The 22,301-nt window shown below is 43.2% G+C and overlaps 1 protein-coding gene across 2 annotated transcripts in view; it reads right to left on the reverse strand.

The window, feature by feature from the left end:
• DHX32 (DEAH-box helicase 32 (putative)) overlaps window positions 1-22,301 on the reverse strand; it is a 51,417-nt gene that overhangs the window by 23,976 nt on the left and 5,140 nt on the right. For both annotated transcript variants that reach the window (XM_032423082.1, XM_032423081.1), the window contains exons 2-3: window positions 12,325-12,850; window positions 1,463-1,656 (exon numbers count right to left, since the gene is read on the reverse strand). In XM_032423082.1, the coding sequence (XP_032278973.1) occupies window positions 1,463-1,656; window positions 12,325-12,606 (476 nt within the window). In that variant the 5' untranslated portion in view covers window positions 12,607-12,850. The remainder of the gene's footprint in view (window positions 1-1,462; window positions 1,657-12,324; window positions 12,851-22,301) is intronic.

The following is a 22,301-nucleotide window of genomic DNA, read 5'->3' on the forward strand; positions in this document are numbered from 1 at the left end:
CACCACAGCGTACCACACTACACCACACCATACCACACAACACACCACACTGTACCACACCACACCACACAACACCACACACCAAACCACACCACATCATACCACACACCATACCACACACCACACCGTACCACACACCACACCGTACCACACCATACCGTACAACACCGTACTGCACCGTACCACCCCATACCACACCACACCACACCGTACCACACCACACCACACCACCCCACCATACCACACCGTACCATACCACATCACATCACATCACCCCATACCACCCCACACACCATACAACACACCATACCACACTGTACCATACATCACACCGTATCACGCCACACCATACCACACCACACAGTACTATACCACACACCACACCACACAGTTCCACACCACACAGTACCACACCACATCATACCATACGCCACCACACCACACCGTACCACACCACACCATACCATACATACCATCCCTGTTACACTAAAGCAGAGCCTCCCCAGTGGTGTGTCACATAAAGGAGCTACAGATGTGCGAATGCACTGTTCCTAAGACACTTGTCTCCTCAGCCCTTGGAGTGGTCAGGCAGCGCCTGGGGCCCTGAAGCCCTTGGGGTGGCCAAGCAGCTTTGACCATCTCCGTGAGGTGCTGTTAGGTATGTTCACTTTCTAGGTGGGCCATGATATAAAACTTCTGGAGAAACACTGGCCCAGAGCACTGCTTTTTTTCAATTATATTTTTTCTTTTCTCTTTTCCTCTGTGTGTTAAGCTCTTAGAACCCTCTGTGCAAAGGAAATCTCACAGTGAAGCTAAAAACAGAGATAAAAAGATGCCTTTCTCCCTCAGCTTGTGGTAGCTACTGAGAAGGATCCTTGGAACCTATAAAACTCTGAAAAGTAGAGTTAGACAAACACTGATCAAACCTGCCATGATGGAGGCTGGTACCAAGTTTTATAGAGGTCCGGCCGAGTATTTTCTAAGGTACAGTACAGGAGGGTGAAGGGAAGCCTTCCTGGAGTAGGTGACCCTTGCATGGAGTCTTGCATGCCTAGAAGGAATTAGCCAACCCCAGAAGAGCCATCGGCATTCCAAGCAGAGGGCACAGGGGCACAAGAGGACCACACGTATGTGTCAGCTTGCCTGTTGCACAGATAACTTGTATGGACCCATCATGAGGAGCTTGAGAAGCCCAAGCTTGAGGGCCTTTGGGTCCAACCTAACAAGTCGTACCTTTTCCCTGAGGATTATGGGGAGATACAGAAGAAGTTTAGACAAGAAATCCCTGATGATGTCCGTGTAGGAAAACCGCCAGTGCACGTCTGGCTGGAGACGGAGCGGCCCGTTACTAGGACACAGTATAGATGTCTAAAATGTAGAACACAGGAACACGCTCCTCTAGGATGGTAGAACACAAGCCGAGCGTCATCAGGCACAGCAGGCCCAAGCTCCCCACACCCACCTCAGGATGGTTTCGCTGGTGCAGCAGTTTTCAAAGGGGATCACGTAGCCAACTTCATGGCCAATGTTCACATCCATCTCGTCTGCCACGCGGAGGGCGAGCTGCACCGCCGTGGGCTTGTGCACCTGTGTGCACACCACGCCCCCGTGCTGGTAGTGGATGGAGAGGCAGTACTCGGCGCACCACTGAGGAACCTTTCACGGGGAAAATGAGACAGGATCAGCTTCCTCTGGGAGAACCACCAAAAGACCAGGGTTCATCTTATAAAGAATTGTTTCTTCCACCAGTGGATCACCAGTGGGCTACACTACATCTCACTCAGTGAAAATCTGAACCATCTGTGCTTATGCACAGAATCATTCCTATTAAAAAGTTTAAGGGTTAGCAGGGACTGGGAAAGTTTGACTTCCTCCAGATGAAAAAAAAATGCAGATAAAAATAAAAGCAAAATAAAAAAAAAGATTTTTAACCTCAGCTGGGTTTCTGAAAAGACTCATGTCTTTACAGACTGTTATTTTCTTCCTGGTTACAAGAGAGCTCCATCAAAAATATGGCTTCTGGTTACACTGTATGTTAACTAGGTTGAATTTAAGTAAAATCTAAAAAAAATATGGCTTCTGGTATCAACTACTATGTTTTAAGCAATGTAAATATTAAATAGCATTTTGATGAAAAATAGTGACTCCAAATTAAAGCATGCACATTTAAACCTAAATGATCATAACAAAATAACCAGCTAAGCCTACTCAACATTTCCCTGGTAACAGAAGCTAAAAGGAAATCTCACAGCGTTTAACATCTAAATACGATGTAAAATAAGCCCACTGAGCTAGTCAACCAATCCATCCAGATTTGGAAAGAGTCAATTCCAAGGCTGCTGTTGAGTCATTTATATTAAAAATCCTTTTACTGAAAATGTATTATAGAGCAATTGGCTTTATCAAGTTCATTTGTGCAATAATGAGTAGAGTAGAAAGTACCTGTTTCATCTGTATGCTGTAACCTTAGCACCGTCAGTAAGCCATGCTTTGTTACATGTGTCTTTAAAATAAATCATTCCAAGAGGGTTTTTAAATAGATCTAAGGTACTTAAAGGTTTTAACATGTTTAATTATTTTGAGATGTGCTATTTAGTAGAGCCATCATAGAACTCCTAGATTATAATCCTCACTATAATTTGAAAAATAAACACAACCAGAAATCATAAGTAACTCCAAAATGAACTGCTATAGAATGCTAATCCCTGATGATTAATAGTGCAAATGTAGTTCCTTCATTTTAAGATAGGTGTCAGCCTTGTCAACAGGTTGAAAACTAATCAGTAATTAATTTATTCAGCACCCACTTTGTTCTGTGAAAGATGAAGGTTTAAGGTACTGCACCCAGAGAATGTGGCATCAGGGCACAGCAGGGAACGACCAGGTACTCCAGGGACCACAGTCCAGACTTCCAGGCCTGGCTTGCTACTAGTTTATTATTTGGTTTGTTTGTTTAGTAATCTCTTCACCCAAGGTGGGGCTTGAACTCACGACCCTGAGATCAAGAGTTGTATACTCTTCTGACTGAGTCAGCCAGGCGCCCCAACTAGTTTGTTATTTGTAAATCACAATTTCTCTAAGCTTCAGTTTCTTCTCCATAAAATGGGTTGAAGGGATGAGTTACCTTCGAGTCTAAGCTCCTGGGACATTTGCTCCACAAGGCTTACTTAGATCCCATAGGGCACTACCCAACGACCATACACTGATGACCCTTCCTGCCGCTGCTGGTCTGTTCCTGGGGTCCACCCAGCCCGCCACACTATGAGCTCTGGGAGACCAGAGATCTGTCTATCTTGGTCACCAAATAATCTCAAGTAATTTTACTCAATAAATATTTGATGAATGAACAAATTCCTTATACTTTCCAAAAATATTTTAAAAGCCTATGATTCTGTATGCTCTACCTTGAATTGCTTCACCGTCACCAGATCACCCCACTGGGAATTGACTTAAATTTTTCTTTTTTCCACACAAATTTTCTGTCCCCTCATTCCCTAGCAAGTAATTTTTTAATTCTTGCCAAACCCTTGCTTTTTAACCTGATTCCCTTCATATCACGGTCCACTCTCTAGGTGTCTAGCTGAGACTTTAAGTATCATTCTTGTGAAAACCGTATTAAAACCATTCGTTTGAGGGGCGCCTGGGTGGCTCAGTTGGTTACGTGTCTGCCTTCGGCTCAGGTCATGATCCCGGAGTCAGGTTCTCTGCTCAGCAGGGAGTCTGCTTCTCCCTCTGCCCCTCAGCCTGCTCATGCTCTCTCTCTCTCAAATAAATAAAATAAAATAAAACCATTTGTTTGAATTTTTGTCTCCCCACTAGACTGGAGAGTCCTTAAGCTGGATGTGTGTGGTTCATATTTTCCCCAATCCTTAACAGAGGGCCTGACACACATAATAGGGATAATAAATATTTGGATGGATGGAAGGTTAAGGATATCGTAATAATAATCAGAGGAAGAAAAGGAAAAGGCTTGGACTCAGAACTGAGAAGTAATAAAACCAAGGGACATTTAACTACAAAGAAAGCATGAGTAGTACTCACAAGCTGAGTAACTATGCATAAGAAGAAACAAATATTCTAAGATTTCTAACTAAGAATAGTAGGGTGAGTATCACCAACCATCAAGAATAGAAAACTGGAAAGTAAAATAAAATAGAATGAATGAAGCTAAACAGCAGAGGGTGCGTTTGTGAGGGAGCGAGGAGCTAGGAGGGGAGGGAGACGACCTTTGACCTTCGCGAGTGAGGAAAGTGTTAGCGGGTTGTTAAGGGTGCACATCCAGGTGCAGCCAACCTGAGAGCAACTGACAGGCCAGGAGCGCCGAGGGGCCGGAGCTCAAGGTAGGCGTAGGGATCACAGGATTTCAGAGCTGGAGGAAATCTCTGGAAGGCACGTCGGCCACACTCTCATTTTACACACGAGCAAAGTCTTAGAAGGGTGCCTTGCCTGAGTCCTCCTGCCAGTGTGCAGCCCAGCCCGAACTGGTCTCAATCCTCCCACTTCTCGTCTAGCGTAATTTCCACCACACGCAGGTGCTTCCAAGCATCTTCATACAAAGGTGGCAATGGAAGCCGCGAGACTCTCAGCTGTCAACATGTTTAATTAATCACTCTTTCCAGGCTAACGACAGTGTCAACACACAACACTATGATGACCACCCGCACTGTTTTACACAGGGAGAACTGTTGCTGAAATTACGCCATCCAGTTTCGCTAGAACATCTGAATATATTCGACATGGTTATTATTCTATGATCCAGGATAGCTGGCTTTCAAAGTCTGGAATGCTACATGATTCAAACAATTACGGGCCACGTTCCCAAGCTACTGATTGGGATTTTGACTGCATTTCTTTTCTATCTACTCATATAAACAAATGCTGCAAGATTAGATTATTATAGGGCATTTATAATGGTATAAATGTCATATAGGTCTGGAAGTGCAATAAATATAACAATCCAACAGTCTTCATTGTCCTTTTTTGTCCCCCTCCACAACTGAGCGAATTATTTCACCTACAAGGCAAAAAAATTGAGAAGTGGGAACAGCTCTTCTAAATTATATCCGTTAAAATAACCAGTGAAAGACTGGCCACATGCATACACTGTGCTTAATGTGGGGATGTTTGCTGACACAGCCGAATGACAAGTGGAGCGCAAGCCACGGCTCACTGCAGACAGCCCACTCAAGTGTCGCTCTGACTGCCCACGATGCACAGCCCCTGCGGGAACAGTTACACACGGACAGTAGCAGCGAGTGACGCTCACGCACGGGAAAGGAAATACGAACTCACCTGTCCTGCTCAGTACAATTCCTCTGGCTTTATGCACCTTTTGAATCACTAAGCCAGCCAAGGCCCATTGTCAAGTGTGATACCTTAGCAAACTCAAGTATCGGCTGAAAAAAGTATGATTCAGCAACTGCTAGAAATGTGGACATTTCATCATTTCCAGGGACACCAGAATTACAGCGTCACAGGGCACGCCTGCATTCTCTGTGCCAACAATAAACACTGTGGCCTTCTGTGGCCTGATTCTGACTCCCCTCTGGGAGTGGCTTTTTCTTTGTCCCAATATACCTTAGCCTCTCACCAATGAGTTATGCACCTGTTCGAGAGTTCATTCCACCCTCCATGGTTTCTCTGCGGAAGATGGTCCCCTGCCCCCTGGCATCCAGAACATATTATAAGTTGGTACCACAAGAACCTGGACAGCTTAACTACCTACACCTTTCTATAAATCATTTGGCTTTACTCTTTGTAGAGAGAAACACTGAGTACTAGGCCGCTTTTTGCCTTAAGTAACACTTCAGAACTTAGCAAAAGGGCACCTGGGTGGCTCAGTCGGTTAAGTGTCTGCTTTCAGCTCAGGTCATGATCCCAGGGTTCTGGGATCGAGCCCCACTTCGGGCTCCCTGCTCAGCGAGGAGCCTGCTTTTCCCTCTCCTTCTTCCCCCTGCTTGTGCTCTGTCAAATAAAATTAAAAGAAAAAAAAAGAACTTAGCAAAAGCCGTACAATCTGGTGAACAAAATAGGAAACCGCCTTTTTTTTTTTTTTTTTGCATTTATTCTATGCAGAATTTACTCCCGGGCCCATAAGGTTTTGTTTCTTCAGTTTCTTCTGGGATAGCTTTTTCTTCTGTGCAACCTCCTCTTTTGGTTTAGGGAACAATCTGGTCTTCTTCAGTCAGGATGATCACTCCGTGTGGCAGGGCGAGCTCACGTAGGGGTGAATCCAACCACGAACCCTGTAAGTTCCAGGCCGCATCTTGGGGGCTTTGTTTGTCTGCACGTGCTCCATGACCAGAGAATCGACATCTAAACCCTTATGTTCAGAATGACTCTCTGCATTTGCAGCACTCTTCTTGGGCCCCCGACCCTGTGTGCAGCCCCCCGCTTGGCCCGGGCCCACGGACCAGCTCCACCAGCAGCGACGGAGGGGCACACACACAGCTTCTACAAAGTGACATCCTTCACTACCTGGTGGCTTTTCAGATCTGCACACCCTTGATGGCCTGGGCACTTTCACGTGTGTTCTTCAAGTGAACACGCAGACTTGAGCCTCTTGATTTGCATGATTTTGTAGGGTTTTCTGGGTCAAGCGAATAGCGAACCACTTTCAGAGGTCACCTCGGGCCACTGAGGGGGAGAACAGAAACTGCTCTTTTAACACACGACAAAAATAAACCTATTTACACACTTATCTGGGCGTCTGGGCAATAGACAACCCCCAAATTTGTATGTTTGGTCTAGAAACTCTGCCTACTAGAAATCACAACTGCAAATATTTTCATTCAGAACTCACCTCACAATTGTTTCAAACTCCCTCAACCCATTTTTACTTCTTTTTTAAAAGATTTTATTTATTTATTTGACAGGGGGAGAGAGGCAGAGGGAGAAGGAGAAGCAGGCTTCCCGCCGAGCAGGGAGCCCAACACGGGGCTCGACCCCAGGACCCCGGGATCATGACCTGAGCCGAAGGCAGACGCTTCACTGACTGAGCCACCCAGGCATCCCTCCCTCAACCCATTTTTTAAATGCCATTTCCTGGACCATGTGATGTGCCAAGCGTGTTAAAGCCTGAAGCATGCCCCCGCTCTGTCCCAAAGCCCAGCTCAGCTGCCTCTGGGGTGTGCAAGGCAATCAGTGTTAGAGTGCACAGTAAGAATGTGCGTCCCCAGCTCCTGTCTCCCGCCTGAAAGCAGATCACCAGGACTCTGGCCCATCTGCAGCATGAGAGTAGGTAAGAGGAGTCCTCTGAGTAACCAGAATCTAATCTACATCAAGGCTTCATCAGCTTAAATTAGTGGCTGGAGTTCTCCAAGTTGTACAAATTCAAAGTGAAGCGAAGATGCTCCATTCTCCAGGCAACAGGCCCGGAGGCCGGCGGCTGGGCTTGGGAGAGCTGGGGCCCGGGGCCCGCAGGTGGGCCCAATCCGGGACAGCAGCAGCGGCAGCGGCATCCGTGTGCGGGCCCACGGCTGCCACTGGGGCGAGAGGACAGCCACATCCGTGTAGAACTCCCTGTCCTTGCACCCACTGCCAGAGACGGTCTCAGCTCACTGATGGATACGTGCATAAATGAAGCGAGACAAAAGTCATCTATGAGACACAACGCTGCTCCTGTTAATACACCCTGGTCCCAAAGGCCCCCACAAGCCCCCGTTTCCCATCACTCCTCTGTCCGTGCCAGCCCGGTTCCTCCTCCACTTTCTAGGACCACGGGGGCTGCAGCCAGCGCCAACGCTCTGATCTCTCCCTCTTATTCCAGTACCACAACCAGGGAATCCAAAAGTTGGAAGGAACCTTCAGCACCACTGATTCACCCAAAGGTATGAGTCCTTACAAAAACAGTCCTGCAAAGTGCCTGTGCCTGAGCGTGCTCCTAAGGATACATTACTGAGGAGTGGGTCCCCTTCTGAATCATACGTCCCATGTCCCTGGATATCATAATTTGTACATATCTCGACATGGAGTGAACACAGGTAGAATCTACCAGCAGAAAATGGTCGGCATGTTTACTCAATTAATAGGGTGGAGATGTTCTATACCATATAGTTTCTTAATGTAGGTGAAGTCTCAGGCACATCGCACTTATCCACCTCACTAACCCATCCATTTCCTGGGAAATTTCAGGACAAAAGCTAGAGAAGGAGACGCAAGTAAAATAGATAGTTCTAAAAATATTTCATTCTCTTTCAGGCTTTTTTTATAAAGCTGCCCCCAAAAAAGGCAATAGGAAAAGGCTCTATAAATATATGAAAGGTTGTCCTATTTTCCCTAGGGCAGTCACAAAACGCCAGCTGGACCAAAGAGAGATGAAATTTTTAGGATCCTGCAAAATATTTGTGGTCCTCTTTAGAAGGCTTGGGTCTAATGACAAACTTTTGTTTGAAAGGCTTAAAACTCTGAAGAACAAAATAGTCTTGGAAGCTCTCTGTAAAAAATAATCAGGTTGTTTCCAGAATTGAGAAAACCACCAATGCTCCCAGTATTTAAATTAGTTTAGAATTGGCCCATTTTCCCATCATTTGAGTACTATTTTGATTTCTGCCACCCTGTCGATACACAGACTTCCCAATTAACAGAAAACAAGCATTATTTGTGAAAATGGTTGAGAAGTCAAAGATGACAGGAGAAACCACTGCTAGGTATTAACATATTACAAATGTATGATAATCCTTGTCCTTAAAGATCACAAATTCTAAAAGAAAACTCAAGGAGTATATATTTAATTTTTTTTTTAGCCAAAAGTGTGGGCTAGCAATTCTGAAACTACATTATGAGCATGTTTCTAAGACTGAACAAGTAAAGCTATCGCGAATAATGAGTGGCAGGTTTCCCACAGTTAGAGAATGGAGTTACACATGGGAAATGGGCAAAAACAATGAACCTTGTGGTATGGACATGGAACCAGAGGCATCAGCATGAATTTGTGGTTTTTAAAATACACAAAGAGAGAAATAAAGATAAATATATAGAGAGAGACAAATACATGAGAAAGAGAAACAGAAAGAGCTAGAGACAGAGAAGCAGAGTTAGAGGTATCGAGAGGGGGTAGCCATACATCCCCCCCACACATTTACTTCCTTGCTCTGTTAACGGACAGGGCCTGGAAGCAATGACAAGCCGATGGCAATGCCACTTAGTGTCCCCATCTTGGTTTCTAAGTACAATTCTCCACTAAAAGGAAGCAGGGCTCCTTGAGAAAAATGGCTATTTCTAAGACTGGAACAGACACTAGTGGAGCCTGAAATATCTTACTGGGAAAGAGCAAAGAAGTGCTCAAGAACCAGGGGGCATGTCATAAGGACACAGGAGTCATCCTGAAGGGGTTCCCACAGGCCATATCAGGGACAATTTGAGAAACAAAATAAATGGGCTGAGTAATGAATTATAATCCATAGAAGAAAGAATTATGAGCCCACATTGAAATAAATGAACAGATAAATAACAAAGAGGAAGTTTAGCTTTTCAGAAGAAGTCCAAATATTAAATGTAAAAGGAATGTCAGAATTAGAAAAATCACCAATTTGGTTACCACCAGTGTAATAATGTCAAAGAATGATCTAAGGATGCTAAATAAAACCAGTAGGCAAACGCATGATGAGAAGCGTACTTTATATAGTCTCTAAGTATCTCCCCATATCTTTTATTTTACTTTTTTTTAAGTGAAACACTGATTTTTTTTTACTCCATTATGTAAAAACTCTTGAAAATATTTAACAGAAGATTTATACAAAAATGCTCATCATGGGGCACCCAGGTGGCTCAGTCGGTTAAGTGTCTGACTCGAGTTCAGCTCAGGCCTTGATCTCAGGGTTGTGAGTTCAAGCCTTGCATTGGGCTCTATGCCTACTTTAAAAAACAAAACAAACAAAAAAACAACAACAACCAAAAATGCTCAACACAACACTGTTGGAACAGCCAAACACTGGAAGCAACCCAAGTGCCCATCATCAGGAGAATGGATATATAAACTGGTATATTCTCACAATGGGATGTCATTAAAAGGAAAAACAAAGGAAGCCCAGCTATAAAGCATCAGAATCATCCGTGGTTCTCAAAGCATGGTTTCTCAAGACCACCAGCATTAGCATCACCTGCAGGTTTGTTAACCACCCCAGCTCTCCTCCCCATACCTACTGGATTAGATACTGAGGCGGGGGTGGGGGGGTGGGGGGTGTGGAGCGGCAAGTCGGTTCTGGAAGGCTTCCAGGTGAGTCTGATTGACTCAGGTTAGAGCATCACTGTTATGGCTGAATGTCAGTAACACGTGGGCAAGACAAGCTGGTCTCAGAAGAACACAATATGTTCATTTAATAGTGAAAAACTGGCTAACCGAAATAACAGCGTTTTTAACCAAAAACCACGGTAAAGCTATAAAGAAAAGCAAGAAATGATTAATACAAGTTACTTTGTGGAGGAAAGAGGATAAAGTATGGGGAAGGGCCACACAGACAGCCTCTGAGAATAACAGTGTCTTACTTCTTCAAGTAGGCAATGGGTACGAGAATCTCCCCACAGCTTTTAAATGATGGGGGAAGACAGTGACTTTACGATGAAGAACAAGACAATCACCACCTTACCAAGTTATCAAATTTAATTAACGTCAGGGGAGAAATCTTATTATGCCTCCTGATAGGATGCACTGAGGACACCAGAGCACTTGCGTGGTCTTCCCGCTGCAAATGCGTAACTGGAATCTAATCCTAAGGAAATGTCAGACAGGATCAAACTGAGGGATGTTGTACAAAACACCTAGCGGTACTCCTCAGAAATGTCAAGGTCATGAAGGACAAGGAAAAACTGAGCAGCTATTTCAGATTAGAGGTGAGAAAAGAGAAATGGAAATTACATGCAATGTAATTTGGATTGGGTTCTAGACCAGAAAAATACTTTATTATAAAGAACATTAGTAGGAAAAGTGATGAAATTTGAGTATCTGTACATTAGGTAATCATGAAATGTCAATTCTACATTCCTGACTTTGATAATTACAGTGTGGCTGTGCCCTGTTTTTAGTAAATACTTGAAGTATTTGGAGGCAAAGGGCATCATATCATCAACTTTTAAAGAGTTCAGAATAAAAACTGTACATGTCTGTATGTGTGTGCATGTGTGCATGGAAAGAGAGAGAATGATAAAGCAAATGTAAAATATTAACACTTAGGAAAGCTGGGTGAACAACATATGGAAAATCTTTGTCCTATTTTTGCAACTTTTCCTAAGTCTGAATTATTGCAAAATAACAACTTCAAATGATTTTTTAACTTGCCATTTGTCCACAGAAATGAGGATTATTGTACCCAGTTTTCAACAGTAGCTTCCTGCTGACAAACCAAAAGCATTCATTGTAACAACTCACTGTAACAAATAACAATTCATAGCAAACCCTCCACATTGGTAGCTCTAAGAAAAACCACCTATTGTCCATCCTTTCTCTCTTCAAGTCAGAACAAGTAAGCCTCAGAGGTAACAAACAACCTGAACGTGGTAATGTACAGTAGAAAGTATCCTTGGAATTGCAGTTTAGGAAGTTGTGTGACATTACACAAATTATCAAATCCCTCTGGGCCAGTTTCATCATCTGAAAAATGAAGGCATTCTGTCAGATTATCTTTATGGTCTATTCTAATTCTTACATTGCAAGAATCCATACATGAATTTTGTAATAAAAATACTGCTTGCTTTAGAATTTAAAAACCAAAATACAGATACTACTAAAATCAAATCTAGAAGTTCAGGTATAAGAACAGGCTGGACATTATGTTTTCATTAACTACCCTAATTCTATCCTCCATACTAGATCCCAAAATGTAGGACCTTGAGCCAGGATGATATTTGACCACTCACTTATTTCTTATAGTCTGGAAAATAAAAATTTTCTGTGCTGTTGAATTTCTGTAATTTAACCAGCTTCACCATGAAGCATGACCAAACACCTCACGATCATCAGACTGCTGGGCACATGAACATGACAATCCCCAAATCTGTGGCAGGCAAATAACACCTATCGTATCTTTTAAATGTAATACGAACCATGAAATAATTTGAATGGATTTTTATCTACCACTCTAGAGAAAATTTACTGGCACACTAAACACAATATCCACAGAGGTATAATTAACTGTTACTCAGCTGGCTTTAAGAAATAAAACTAGGACCGTAACTTACTTGTTGTGCCTGAATTGCTAACGCTCTTTTTGTTCTGTTTTGGGTTTTTCTGGTTTCGATATCATTATTAAAACTGAACACTGACATTGCACTTAAGTAATAAAAAAGTACAACACATAGAGCAAATGGCATGTCGTAATGCCTACTCACCTGAGAGCTCTTCCCACATCTGGCATCTCCTGAAACGATCACAATTTGATTCTGAAGCAGATTCTCCATAAAGGAGTATTTCTCTTTCCATATCGGAAGATCTTCCCTCTCTTTTAGAAGTTTGTAATAACGCGATGAATATGGCAATCCATCAAAAGGGTTAAGTTCCAAATCCTCACAAGCCAAAACCCCCTCCTCATCCCCATCACTGGAATCCAGGGATTCGGGGAAGTAGCGTTTCTCAGAGGCAGAGCCTGGGCATCCCAGTCCCTGCTCTTCCATCCTGTCCAAGAGGGAGCTTAAGTAGCTGGCATCCTACGGTCAAGCTGTTCCGACAATAAGCCACTGCAAACAGCGCTGAGAGTCTACGGATACAAACTTGGGCGCCTCAATCGCCAAGACTTCAGCTCAAAGTCTTAGCAAGTTAATTCCTCGGATCCGCATCCGGTCTTCTTTGCCGTGCTGCCTCCGGTACCAGCTCACGTAAGCGCTCTTCTGCACGTTAAATGACTGTCCATACACCACCCTACAAACACACCAACAAAAGAAGGAAAATCAGGTACACATACGAGATGCTCAAAAGAAAAAGCACAGGCCTTCAAAACAAAAGCGTTAACTGGCTTTCTTCCGCGAGCTGGTTCCTGCCTGTCATTTCTGCTGCCTCTTCGAAAGGCTAGGAGTAATTCAGGCTAGCTCTTCAAGTTTGATGAGCTGCAATTTTCTCCCGGCCAGCTTGGGGACAGTTCCACACTGGACCTGGTGCTCTCAGCCTGACCTCTGGCACCGGCGCCGACAGCGAGCCGGGGTGTGGTGGTTGTGAGGCTCTATCACGTGGTCTCTCACCCCACTACAAAACAGATGCTGGATCCTGTAACAGGGAAAACTGTTGAGGGCCAGGGAGTCTTCCCTAACCTGGTTACCAGACAGTCTATTTTGTTTTAATTAAGAAATCCTCTAGCTTAAAGGAGAGTGTTTTTAAAAACTTCATTTAGATTTGCTTATGCCAGTCTACAATGACAGGTGAGGGAAGTGGCTTTATTTTTTTTCCCCTCGGAGGCTATAGCTCGCTTTTATTAATAAGGTCTTTCGTTTGTTTAATCAAACCAGAAGCCTCAAGCACATTTCTTGAGATTCCAGGGTCTTGATCCCAAAATATCTAATTCAAGCAACAACAGAAGAAAACATTTATTTATTTTTAAAGATTTCATTTATCTATTTATTTGAGAGAGAGCAAGTTGGGGGGAAGGGGGCAGAGGAGAGGGAGAAGCAGACTCCCTGCTGAGCAGGGAGCCCAACATGAGGCTCGATCCCAGGACCCCGAGATCATGACCTGAGTCGAAGGCAGATGCTTAACCGACTGAGCCACCCAGGCGCCCAGAAAATATTTATTTTAAATGAAGAAGAGAAATTACCCAAGCAAGGGCAAATTTACACCAGTAGCTTATTCCCTACAAGTCAGGTAAGTGATCTTTCAATCCTGATTTTTTAAAATCCAATCAATATTCCTGGGAATAAGCCCCTTTTCACATTAACCAGGTGAAAACTAAAAACACAGAGAAACTCAAGTAAAAAAGAACAAAGCGTAATCTGTAACTCATGATATTGTCAAATTACTCTTTTTACAGCACCTCATTTATTTAACTATTGCTTTAGATGGTTAGTGGGCTCACAGGGCTAGCTCCTCATCCTACGTAATAAAAAAAAGGCTCTTCACTGTTCAAGTCAGGCTCCGGGGAAACACACACTCAAGAAACACCTGTTGAGTGCCTCCTCAGGGCTTCAGTTAATAACACATGTTAAGGATACTTTGAGGTCAGGACCAAGACTTTACAAACTCACACACAAATAGGCCAAAAGAGGGAGAAATTAATAACCAGAGGGACGGGAGAAAGGATGTTTAAGCCCCTCAAAGGTAGGGTTCTTCAAAATTCATTCTGAAAGTTGTTTCAAAATTAGAATGGTGTAATAACACAAATGTAGTATGGATTAACGTCACAGCTCTTTGCTGCTCCCATGGGTGAGACCAGATCCACAGAACAGCTCCAAGAAACACGCGGGCTTGAGATCACAGGACAAGATGACTTTAAGAAGTCATCTAAGAATCAGAAAATTCCACTGCTTAAGAGAAGTTAACATTTGGTTTTATATTCAATTTTTCCTTTATTCTGATCAGAATCCCTTCTAGAGGTTCTCATTCTACATGTAAATTAAATTGCTGTTGTTATGATTAATGATTGCCATAGGTCTATTTCTGAACTGTTTTACCTAAAAAAACACAGCTATTATTTTTACCAAATAAACACCCTTGAAATGTTTTTCTTAGTTTTATAATACTCCGTAAAGGTGCAATAATCTTTTAAAGTAAAATCTTATTTATAAAGTATCGACCACTTTGAACCATCAGGAAAGAGTCGAGTTTTCCAAACAGTCCTCTTTCTAGAGATGGAAGCGTCACCTGGCCCCTTCACCACACACACGTACGCTGTACGGCTCCATCACCAACTTCTCTGTTAGGCTGGATTAAAGATGGCCGCACATGCTCTGTCACTGCTCCCCTGGAGAGGTGGAGTCTACTTCCTCTTCCCTTTGTCGCTGGCCCTGTGAGTCACTGTGATCCAAAGAATGCAGTGAAGTGACGCTGAACCACTTCCAAGGCATTCACATGCCTGAAACACTCCCTCTTGGAGCCAGCTGTCATTCGGTGAGACACCCAGGCCACATGGCGAGGCCACTGGGCAGAGACCAAAGCTGGGCTTCCTCTGGCAGAAAGCACAGACATGCCACGTGGGTTAAGCCACAGAAGATGGTTCCAGCCAGGTCAAGTCTCCAGATGACCACAGGCCCAGCCAACACAACACCCAGCAAAAGCAGCACCCACGGCCACCCAGTCAACCCAAAAAACCGTGAGAGGGAACACACGGTCACCGCTTCTGGAAGCTACTACATTCCAGGGCGTTGGTCTTGGCAGCAACAGATAACCAGACCTCTCTGCCTACTAAAACAATCTAAGTTTCTCTTCATGACTCAGGGTCACCATTACATCAGTTCCTAAACAGAATGATGTCCTCAGACTTCCCTGAAGTGTTCAGGGATCAAAGGCCAGACTGGTCTGGAGCCCCGCTTTTCCTCAGGGATTCGACACCCACGTCACACTGTGGTCCGTGTGCTTACCTAGTGCGGCTGTCCTCTGCTTTTCTGACCTGCTCTCCTACTCAGCATGTTAGAAACCAGTTAGGCTTGTTGGACAGATACAATACTTGTAAAGGTTGAGGCCTCAAAGGGCTCTATATTGAATCCAGTGAGTCTGAGGGGCAGCACTATGAAGTTCGCGATGATCTATTTTCACTACTCAGAGGGACTTTCTGTTGCTCGACGGTTTGAGTCCCAGATTTAGAGGGGGCAGTGGCGGAGTTTTCACGATAGACAACACCTCTCCACATTTATTCTGCTACTGGCGTGACCCATGTCAGTATTTTCTTAGAGGTAATTAAATACATACAAGAGATCCATGTTTTGGCCTTTGGCAAATTTAGTAGTACCAGTAAGGGAAAACAAATATGGTAGGTGACATGCCACTCAAAATAAAATTTAATAAGAACTGTTGTGTTAGGAGTATCAGCTACATTCCACTATAAGAATCTGAAAGGTTGGTATTTGCTCCTTTTCAAAGCTTTCTTCTATATAAATTGTAGACTGCATAATTTGTCAAGGACTGCCCTTTGAAGTGAGTCTATTACAACTTTTATACGAGCATTTATGAAAAATAATACAGATCTAATGTAACATGAAACTACTACAACAAGAAAGAATCAGAAGTTGATGTAAGATGAGCTATGTCTTAGTCATTGCGATCCTTGGTTCTGGTGCAGTTAATTCTAGAAACACTGTTCACAGAAAAGGTAAAGTTTGCAAGGGATTAAGTAAGACAAGATTGTGAAATTTGTCCTGAGAAACTCTGGATTAGGTTTCGCTGTTCGCTGTTCCTCTTCTGCATTTTTCTCCATGTTCAATTTACCAACAATACATTCTTCACACCTATCAAGTTCTCAGACGTACAATGTGAGGACTTTGCGGAGATCCGATGGGGCCTGTGTGGCCTCCTGCGGTCTCCCAGCTTTGATGCCTCCCATATGAGGACTCCCACTTATGTGTGCTGTCAGTCCTCACCCTAAACTTCAGGCTCATGTGTTCTACTACCGACTCATCACGTCCAACTTGGATATATAACAGGCATTTCAAACCTAGAATGCCCTAAACTGAGCTCCTGATATTTACCCCAAAGCCACAAACCTGGTCCTCCCAAGTCAATGACTTCCTTTCAATTGCTCAAACCAAAAAATTTGAAATTATTCTTGATTTCTCTTGATCTCAAATTCCACATCTGATCCTTCAATGGATGTACTAGGCAGAATAACAGCCTACAGAGATGTGCATGTCCTCATCCCCAGAACCCGGGAATGAGTACTCTGAAGGCCAAAAGGGACTGAGGACGTCACCAAGTTAAAGCCCTCCAGCTAGGGAGACTATTCTGGTGAGTCCATCTAATCTCGAGAGCCCTGAAATCAGACAACCTTTCCCAGTTATAGTCAGAGGGCTGCAGTGTTGTTGGCTTTGAAGATGGAGGGAGGGCCATGAGCCAAGGAATGATGTGGGTGGCCTCTAAAAGCTGAAAAGACAAGGAAATGGGTTCTCTCCTAGAGTCTCCAGAAAGGAACACAGCCCTGCCGACCCCTTGATCTTAACCCAGTGAGAACCTTGATGGACTTCTACCCTACAAAACTGTAAGAGAATAAATAACCACTCGCTTTGCAGTGATTTGTTACAGGAGCAACAGAAAACAACCTGATCATGTCAGTTCTACTTTCAAAATACGTGGAGCACCACTGGGAGCAGCTGTTCCCCGAGATCACCGTGGCAGCCTCCTGACTGGCCTCCTGGTTTCACTCTTAGCCCTTCTCAACCCAGTTGCAGTGACCCTGTTAAAGTCAGCTCATGTTTCCTCTGCTCACAAGTCTCTACTGGCTTCCCATCTCATCTTACTCCAAGGAAAACCCCAAACACTTAACAGGATCAACAAGCTTGGAGGCTCTGGACTGGGCAACGGCTCTGGCCTCATTGCCAACCACTCCCTCGCTCCTCACACTTCTAGCCACGTGGCCCCCTGATGTTCCACAGACACTCTGGCACAGGCTGGCCTCGGGACTTCGAGCCTGCTCCTCTGTCTGAAATGTCCTTGCCTCAGGTGTCCCAACGGCTAGCTCCCTCTCCTCGTAACGGTTTTTATCAAATGTCAGCACGGTGAGGGCTTACTGGCCACCCTGTCTACACTTTGACCCACATGCCCCACAACCCAGACCCGCTTCCTACCCTCTTTTCCTGCTTTGGTCTTTCCCCTTGACGCTCACCACGGGCCAACAAAGTATATATTTTACCTCTTGATCTTGCTTCTGGTTGGTGTCCTCCACCAGAAGGCGAGCACCATGAGGCAGGGATTTGTGTCCCTTCTGCTCACTGCTGTCTACCACAGAGCCTCGCACATACTAAGCATTCAGTAAGTATTTGTTGAGTGAATGATGTTGGCACTTCAGAGATGGTTTTACTCAACTTTTCCAAGTTTGCCTAACATTGCGTCAGTGACGACGTCCTTCCAAACTCCTCAGGGTTCAGTTCCTCCCCTTTCCCTAGTCCTTCACTTCATGCCGAGATGCCGGTGACGGCCTACTGTCACTACGCTTCGGGACTTCTGTGACTTTGTGTCCCCTTTCATTAACGATAGGACAGACTCCTGCTATTCCTAAAGGCTCTGGCCTGAACCGGGGGAATTCCCAGATTCCAAAACTGAAATATTTGTATAGGTTCTTGGTTTGTCCTTGAATCAGACACCCAAACCACAGTTCACGCTTTTTTCAATATTAAAGCTGTTTTCTTCTTTCAGAAGAGTCGTGGTGCAGAAACCACCAGGGCCGCACTGAGATCTGTCGGAGGCGCGGACCACGCTTGCCCCAGGCCTCCGACCTTCCATAACCGATATGGACAAAGCAACGTCCTTACGTACCAGGCAACTGCCCAACTATCTGTACTACCTATTATCCTTGCCCTGTGTTTTTGGTCTCTCTGCTTAGACTGTTACTGGAGCGATACCCTCTTTGGTAATTGCCACGGTCTGAGCCCGAATATTGTGGGTGCTTAATTAGCAATTAGAGGCTGAGGAGCTAATGACTGAATCACTTTCTGTTCTTTAGGGATTTTCCACTTTTAAGACTAACATCTGTCTGCTTTATGATAGATATTATTCATGATCTAATAGGTTTTCTCTATCCTCAGGTTTTCTCATCTTCCATGCCTACACTTCTGGTCTTCCATTTACTTACTCAGCCAGGACCTGAGTGCCCACTAAGTGTCCACCTTGCGAACAGGCCTGTGTCACAAAGAGAACAGCCAGGTCTGGGTCCTCTCACGGAGCTTACTATCCAGCGAGGCAGAGCAGGGGTGGGGACGGAGATCGTCTGCGACATGCGGACTTACTCTCATGGTCAAGAAACTAGAAGGAAGATGTGATGTGTGGCTGGTACATAAAAGGAGAGAGAGAGGTTCTGGCACAGATGAGCTCACGGAGCAGACAGGGCCAGATCAAAGGTGTGCTAAAGAAACGGTTTTATTTTAAATGCCATGGGTCTAACTTACCCAGTCATTTCTCGATCAAAATTCTGTTTTACTCTTTTGCTTCTTTTTACAATTCTCCTCTTAGATTTGATATGTTGTAGTATTTTTTTTTTTTTTAAAGATTCTATTTATTTATTTGACAGAGAAAGACAGCGAGAGAGGGAACACAAGCAGGGGGAGTGGGAGAGGGAGAAGCAGGCTTCCCGCCGAGCAGGGAGCCCGATGCGGGGCTCGATCCCAGAACCCCGGGATCACGACATGAGCCAAAGGCAGACGCTTAACGAATGAGCCACCCAGGCACCCCTGTTGTAGTACTTTTTAATACTAAGAATTATAATGTTCTTAAAGTCATTAGTGAAACAAGTTCTAGGAGAGCTGGTAACATTTTAAGGCAAATGGCAGGATGAAGCACATAGTGGGGTTATGAGCTGGCTTACTAAGCCCAGCAAAAGATCATTTTCATGTACAAAAATTCTTAAGATTTATAAAAGCTAAATAACATTTCTTCAGCATTTTAAATCATTTTCTGATAGGTCTATGAAAATAGTCTGTTCTATGATCTAATTCAGAGCCAATCCCTTTTCATCTCCACTCTTTAGGGAAAGGGTTCTGGGGGAAAAGGAAACACACACACACATATCTTGCCTTTTAAAAAAATTATTCTTTTTATAGGACTCCCAAATCTGTGTTGACACTATTTGGCCAATGAATTTTTTCTTGAAGAATCAGTGCTAATTTGTATTGAAACTTTATAAATATTTTCGTATCTATTTAAGGTCTCCTTATATTCTGCACAGCAGTAAATTATTTATTATTAAATATTTATATACAGGTTCAAACAGAATCAGTAATCTTAAAAAACAAAACAAAACAAAACCTAAGGATGAGTCTTCTGTAAATACTAATCTTAAAAAGTTGTACTTTTGTCATTTGTGTCCCCAAACTCAGTTATTCCCTAGTGTTGCAGATTTTTCAATCTCCTAGGAGAAACACTACCCTCCATAAAGTGAAGTCTGATCTCTATTATGATAGTGTACGTCCTGAAAAATAAAAAGTATTAATTCTGGCCATTTATGGGAACAGCTTAGCAAAAGGAGACATCTGTCTATGTGGAGCCTTTGGAACCACACTACAGGACTAATGCAAACACTCGCTACATGTACGCAACACATTTATTCAGATTTTCACTTTGTCCTCTTGCTCTAGGTTCACCACAGACGTCTTAAAGTCAAGATCCATTTCTGAGCCATCTTTACAACTTCTACAAAATAAGATATAGGGTTCTGCCCAGACCATGTGATCAATAAATATTTGCTCAACTAATAAACAATATCCCTGTAACCCATAATTATAATGTTTAGAACAGAGAAGGTTAATGAGGCATTACAAGTGAATAATAACTGTCTTCAGGATAAAGGGCTATTATTTTTTAGAGAACAGGATCACTGATCCAACATTCCATGCCAATTCCATTCAAAATGCTTATTTGTGGCAACATAAAGAGCTTGCACTGAATGTAAATCAACTCATTGCTTCCTTCATTGAAGAAGTCTTGCTATTAAAAATGTCAGCTCAAGGCAGCAGTAGGATTAGGGCCACAGTCCACGTTCTGGCACAAGCTCCTTATCGCACTGCCAACCAGTAACAGTCTGTGGACGGGAACTGGTATGCACATCACGCTTCGAGAAGCATGGTTCTCTACTGCTACTAAAGTTGAACTGATAACAATAATGGTAATGATGATAATTCCACCAATTAGCCTTTATAGAGTGTGCTTATTGGGTGCCAGATGCTCTACGTACTTAAACACTTTGTATGGATTATTTCATTTAAACTCTTAAAGACCCCGTGAGGGTTTACTTTATTATTTCCATTTTTCAAATGAGGAGATTTAAGCCTTCGGAGGTTTAGTTAATTTATCCAGCTTCTAATAGCTCATCTGTGGGAGAGCAGGTGCTTGAAGTCAAGCAGCCTGATCTCAGCTTAACCCCAGTTAAGCGTACCGTGTACACCTAAGCACACTGTGCCATACCACTTCCTGGCTGCATCAAAGAACACGGGCTCACGCTGAAACACCGTGGGCTGAAGGAACCCTTGATGCTATGGGACATGTCAGGCAGGGGTGGTCTGGAAGAAATACCATAAAACAGAACAAGTGTAGCTCTCTTATGAAAAGAAAGACATCTGAGAATTTCTGAAAAACATGGCTGTAATCACCCACGTGGCCTTACAGCCAAATATTTAATAGGTAAACTTTATCTCCCAGGCATGTGATACTCTAACTGAAACAATGGGCTTATCATTACTAGGACTTTTAGAAGGTTACCCCGTAGTTTGCTTTTAATTGGCTCAGAGCTCCCCAAAGCACATCCTATTTGGTTTCTAGTATCTACTTAAAATCTTTCTTGAACAAGATAAAAGTTCAGCATTTATTTAAAAAAAAAATCTTATCTCCAGCCTTTTAACAAGTGGACTTTTGATTTTAAGTAAGCAAATTACATCAGTCGGCTTTTTAAAAACACTCAAATTAAAAAAATGATTCACTTTTAACTCAATATCGGTTCATACCAAATACAGCTGGAATAACCAATCTTGCACAATTAATTTAAGAATCCTACATTCCACTGGTAATTTAAATTTTTGTAGACTTATATACAGGAAGATCTCCCAAGCTCAATCAATACTTACATATCATGATAACCTATCACTCCTCACATATACATTTGTAAATCAAGGGTTTTATTAGACTTTCGAATGACTAGGCCATTCAGTGCTCTTCAATATTGTTTTGTTCTGTTTTACTGAAGAATATTCTAAAAACTAGTATTTGAGTAAGAGCAAAGTTAAAAAAGTTTGCTAAAATATTACCTTGGCAAATTGCTGAGATCCAGCAAAAGCTGAAAGTCAAAGAAAAGGTTATTGTCAGTCTTCCTAGGAAGATAATATATTTTACCTCCAACATTTATAAAGTGAACTTTCGCCCACTTTTTTGTAAAGACAGCATTTGTATGAGGCATCATCATAACTCCCGAAGCTACGTTTTACTTGAATTATTGCTCCAAATGGAGATGGTGAAAAACCACAAATATCAGGAAATTTTCTTTCTTGTTAAGAAAGTCACGGGTAGTCATTTTGCAGTAACTTTAATAAAACAATAAAAGATTGATAAAGTATGTTGTGCGTTCTATGGCAAGTGGAAGAAAATATAATTTCAGGGAATGCCAATGCACGAGCCCCTCAAGAGCAGGGATTCTGCTTCATTAATCTTTCCAGATTTTGAGCTGACCTTTTTGGCCAGTCCTCCTCAGTCTCCT

This window comes from Phoca vitulina, unplaced genomic scaffold (genome assembly GCF_004348235.1).
Source record: "Phoca vitulina isolate PV1807 unplaced genomic scaffold, GSC_HSeal_1.0 scaffold28, whole genome shotgun sequence".
In the NCBI taxonomy this organism is placed as follows: domain Eukaryota; kingdom Metazoa; phylum Chordata; class Mammalia; order Carnivora; family Phocidae; genus Phoca; species Phoca vitulina.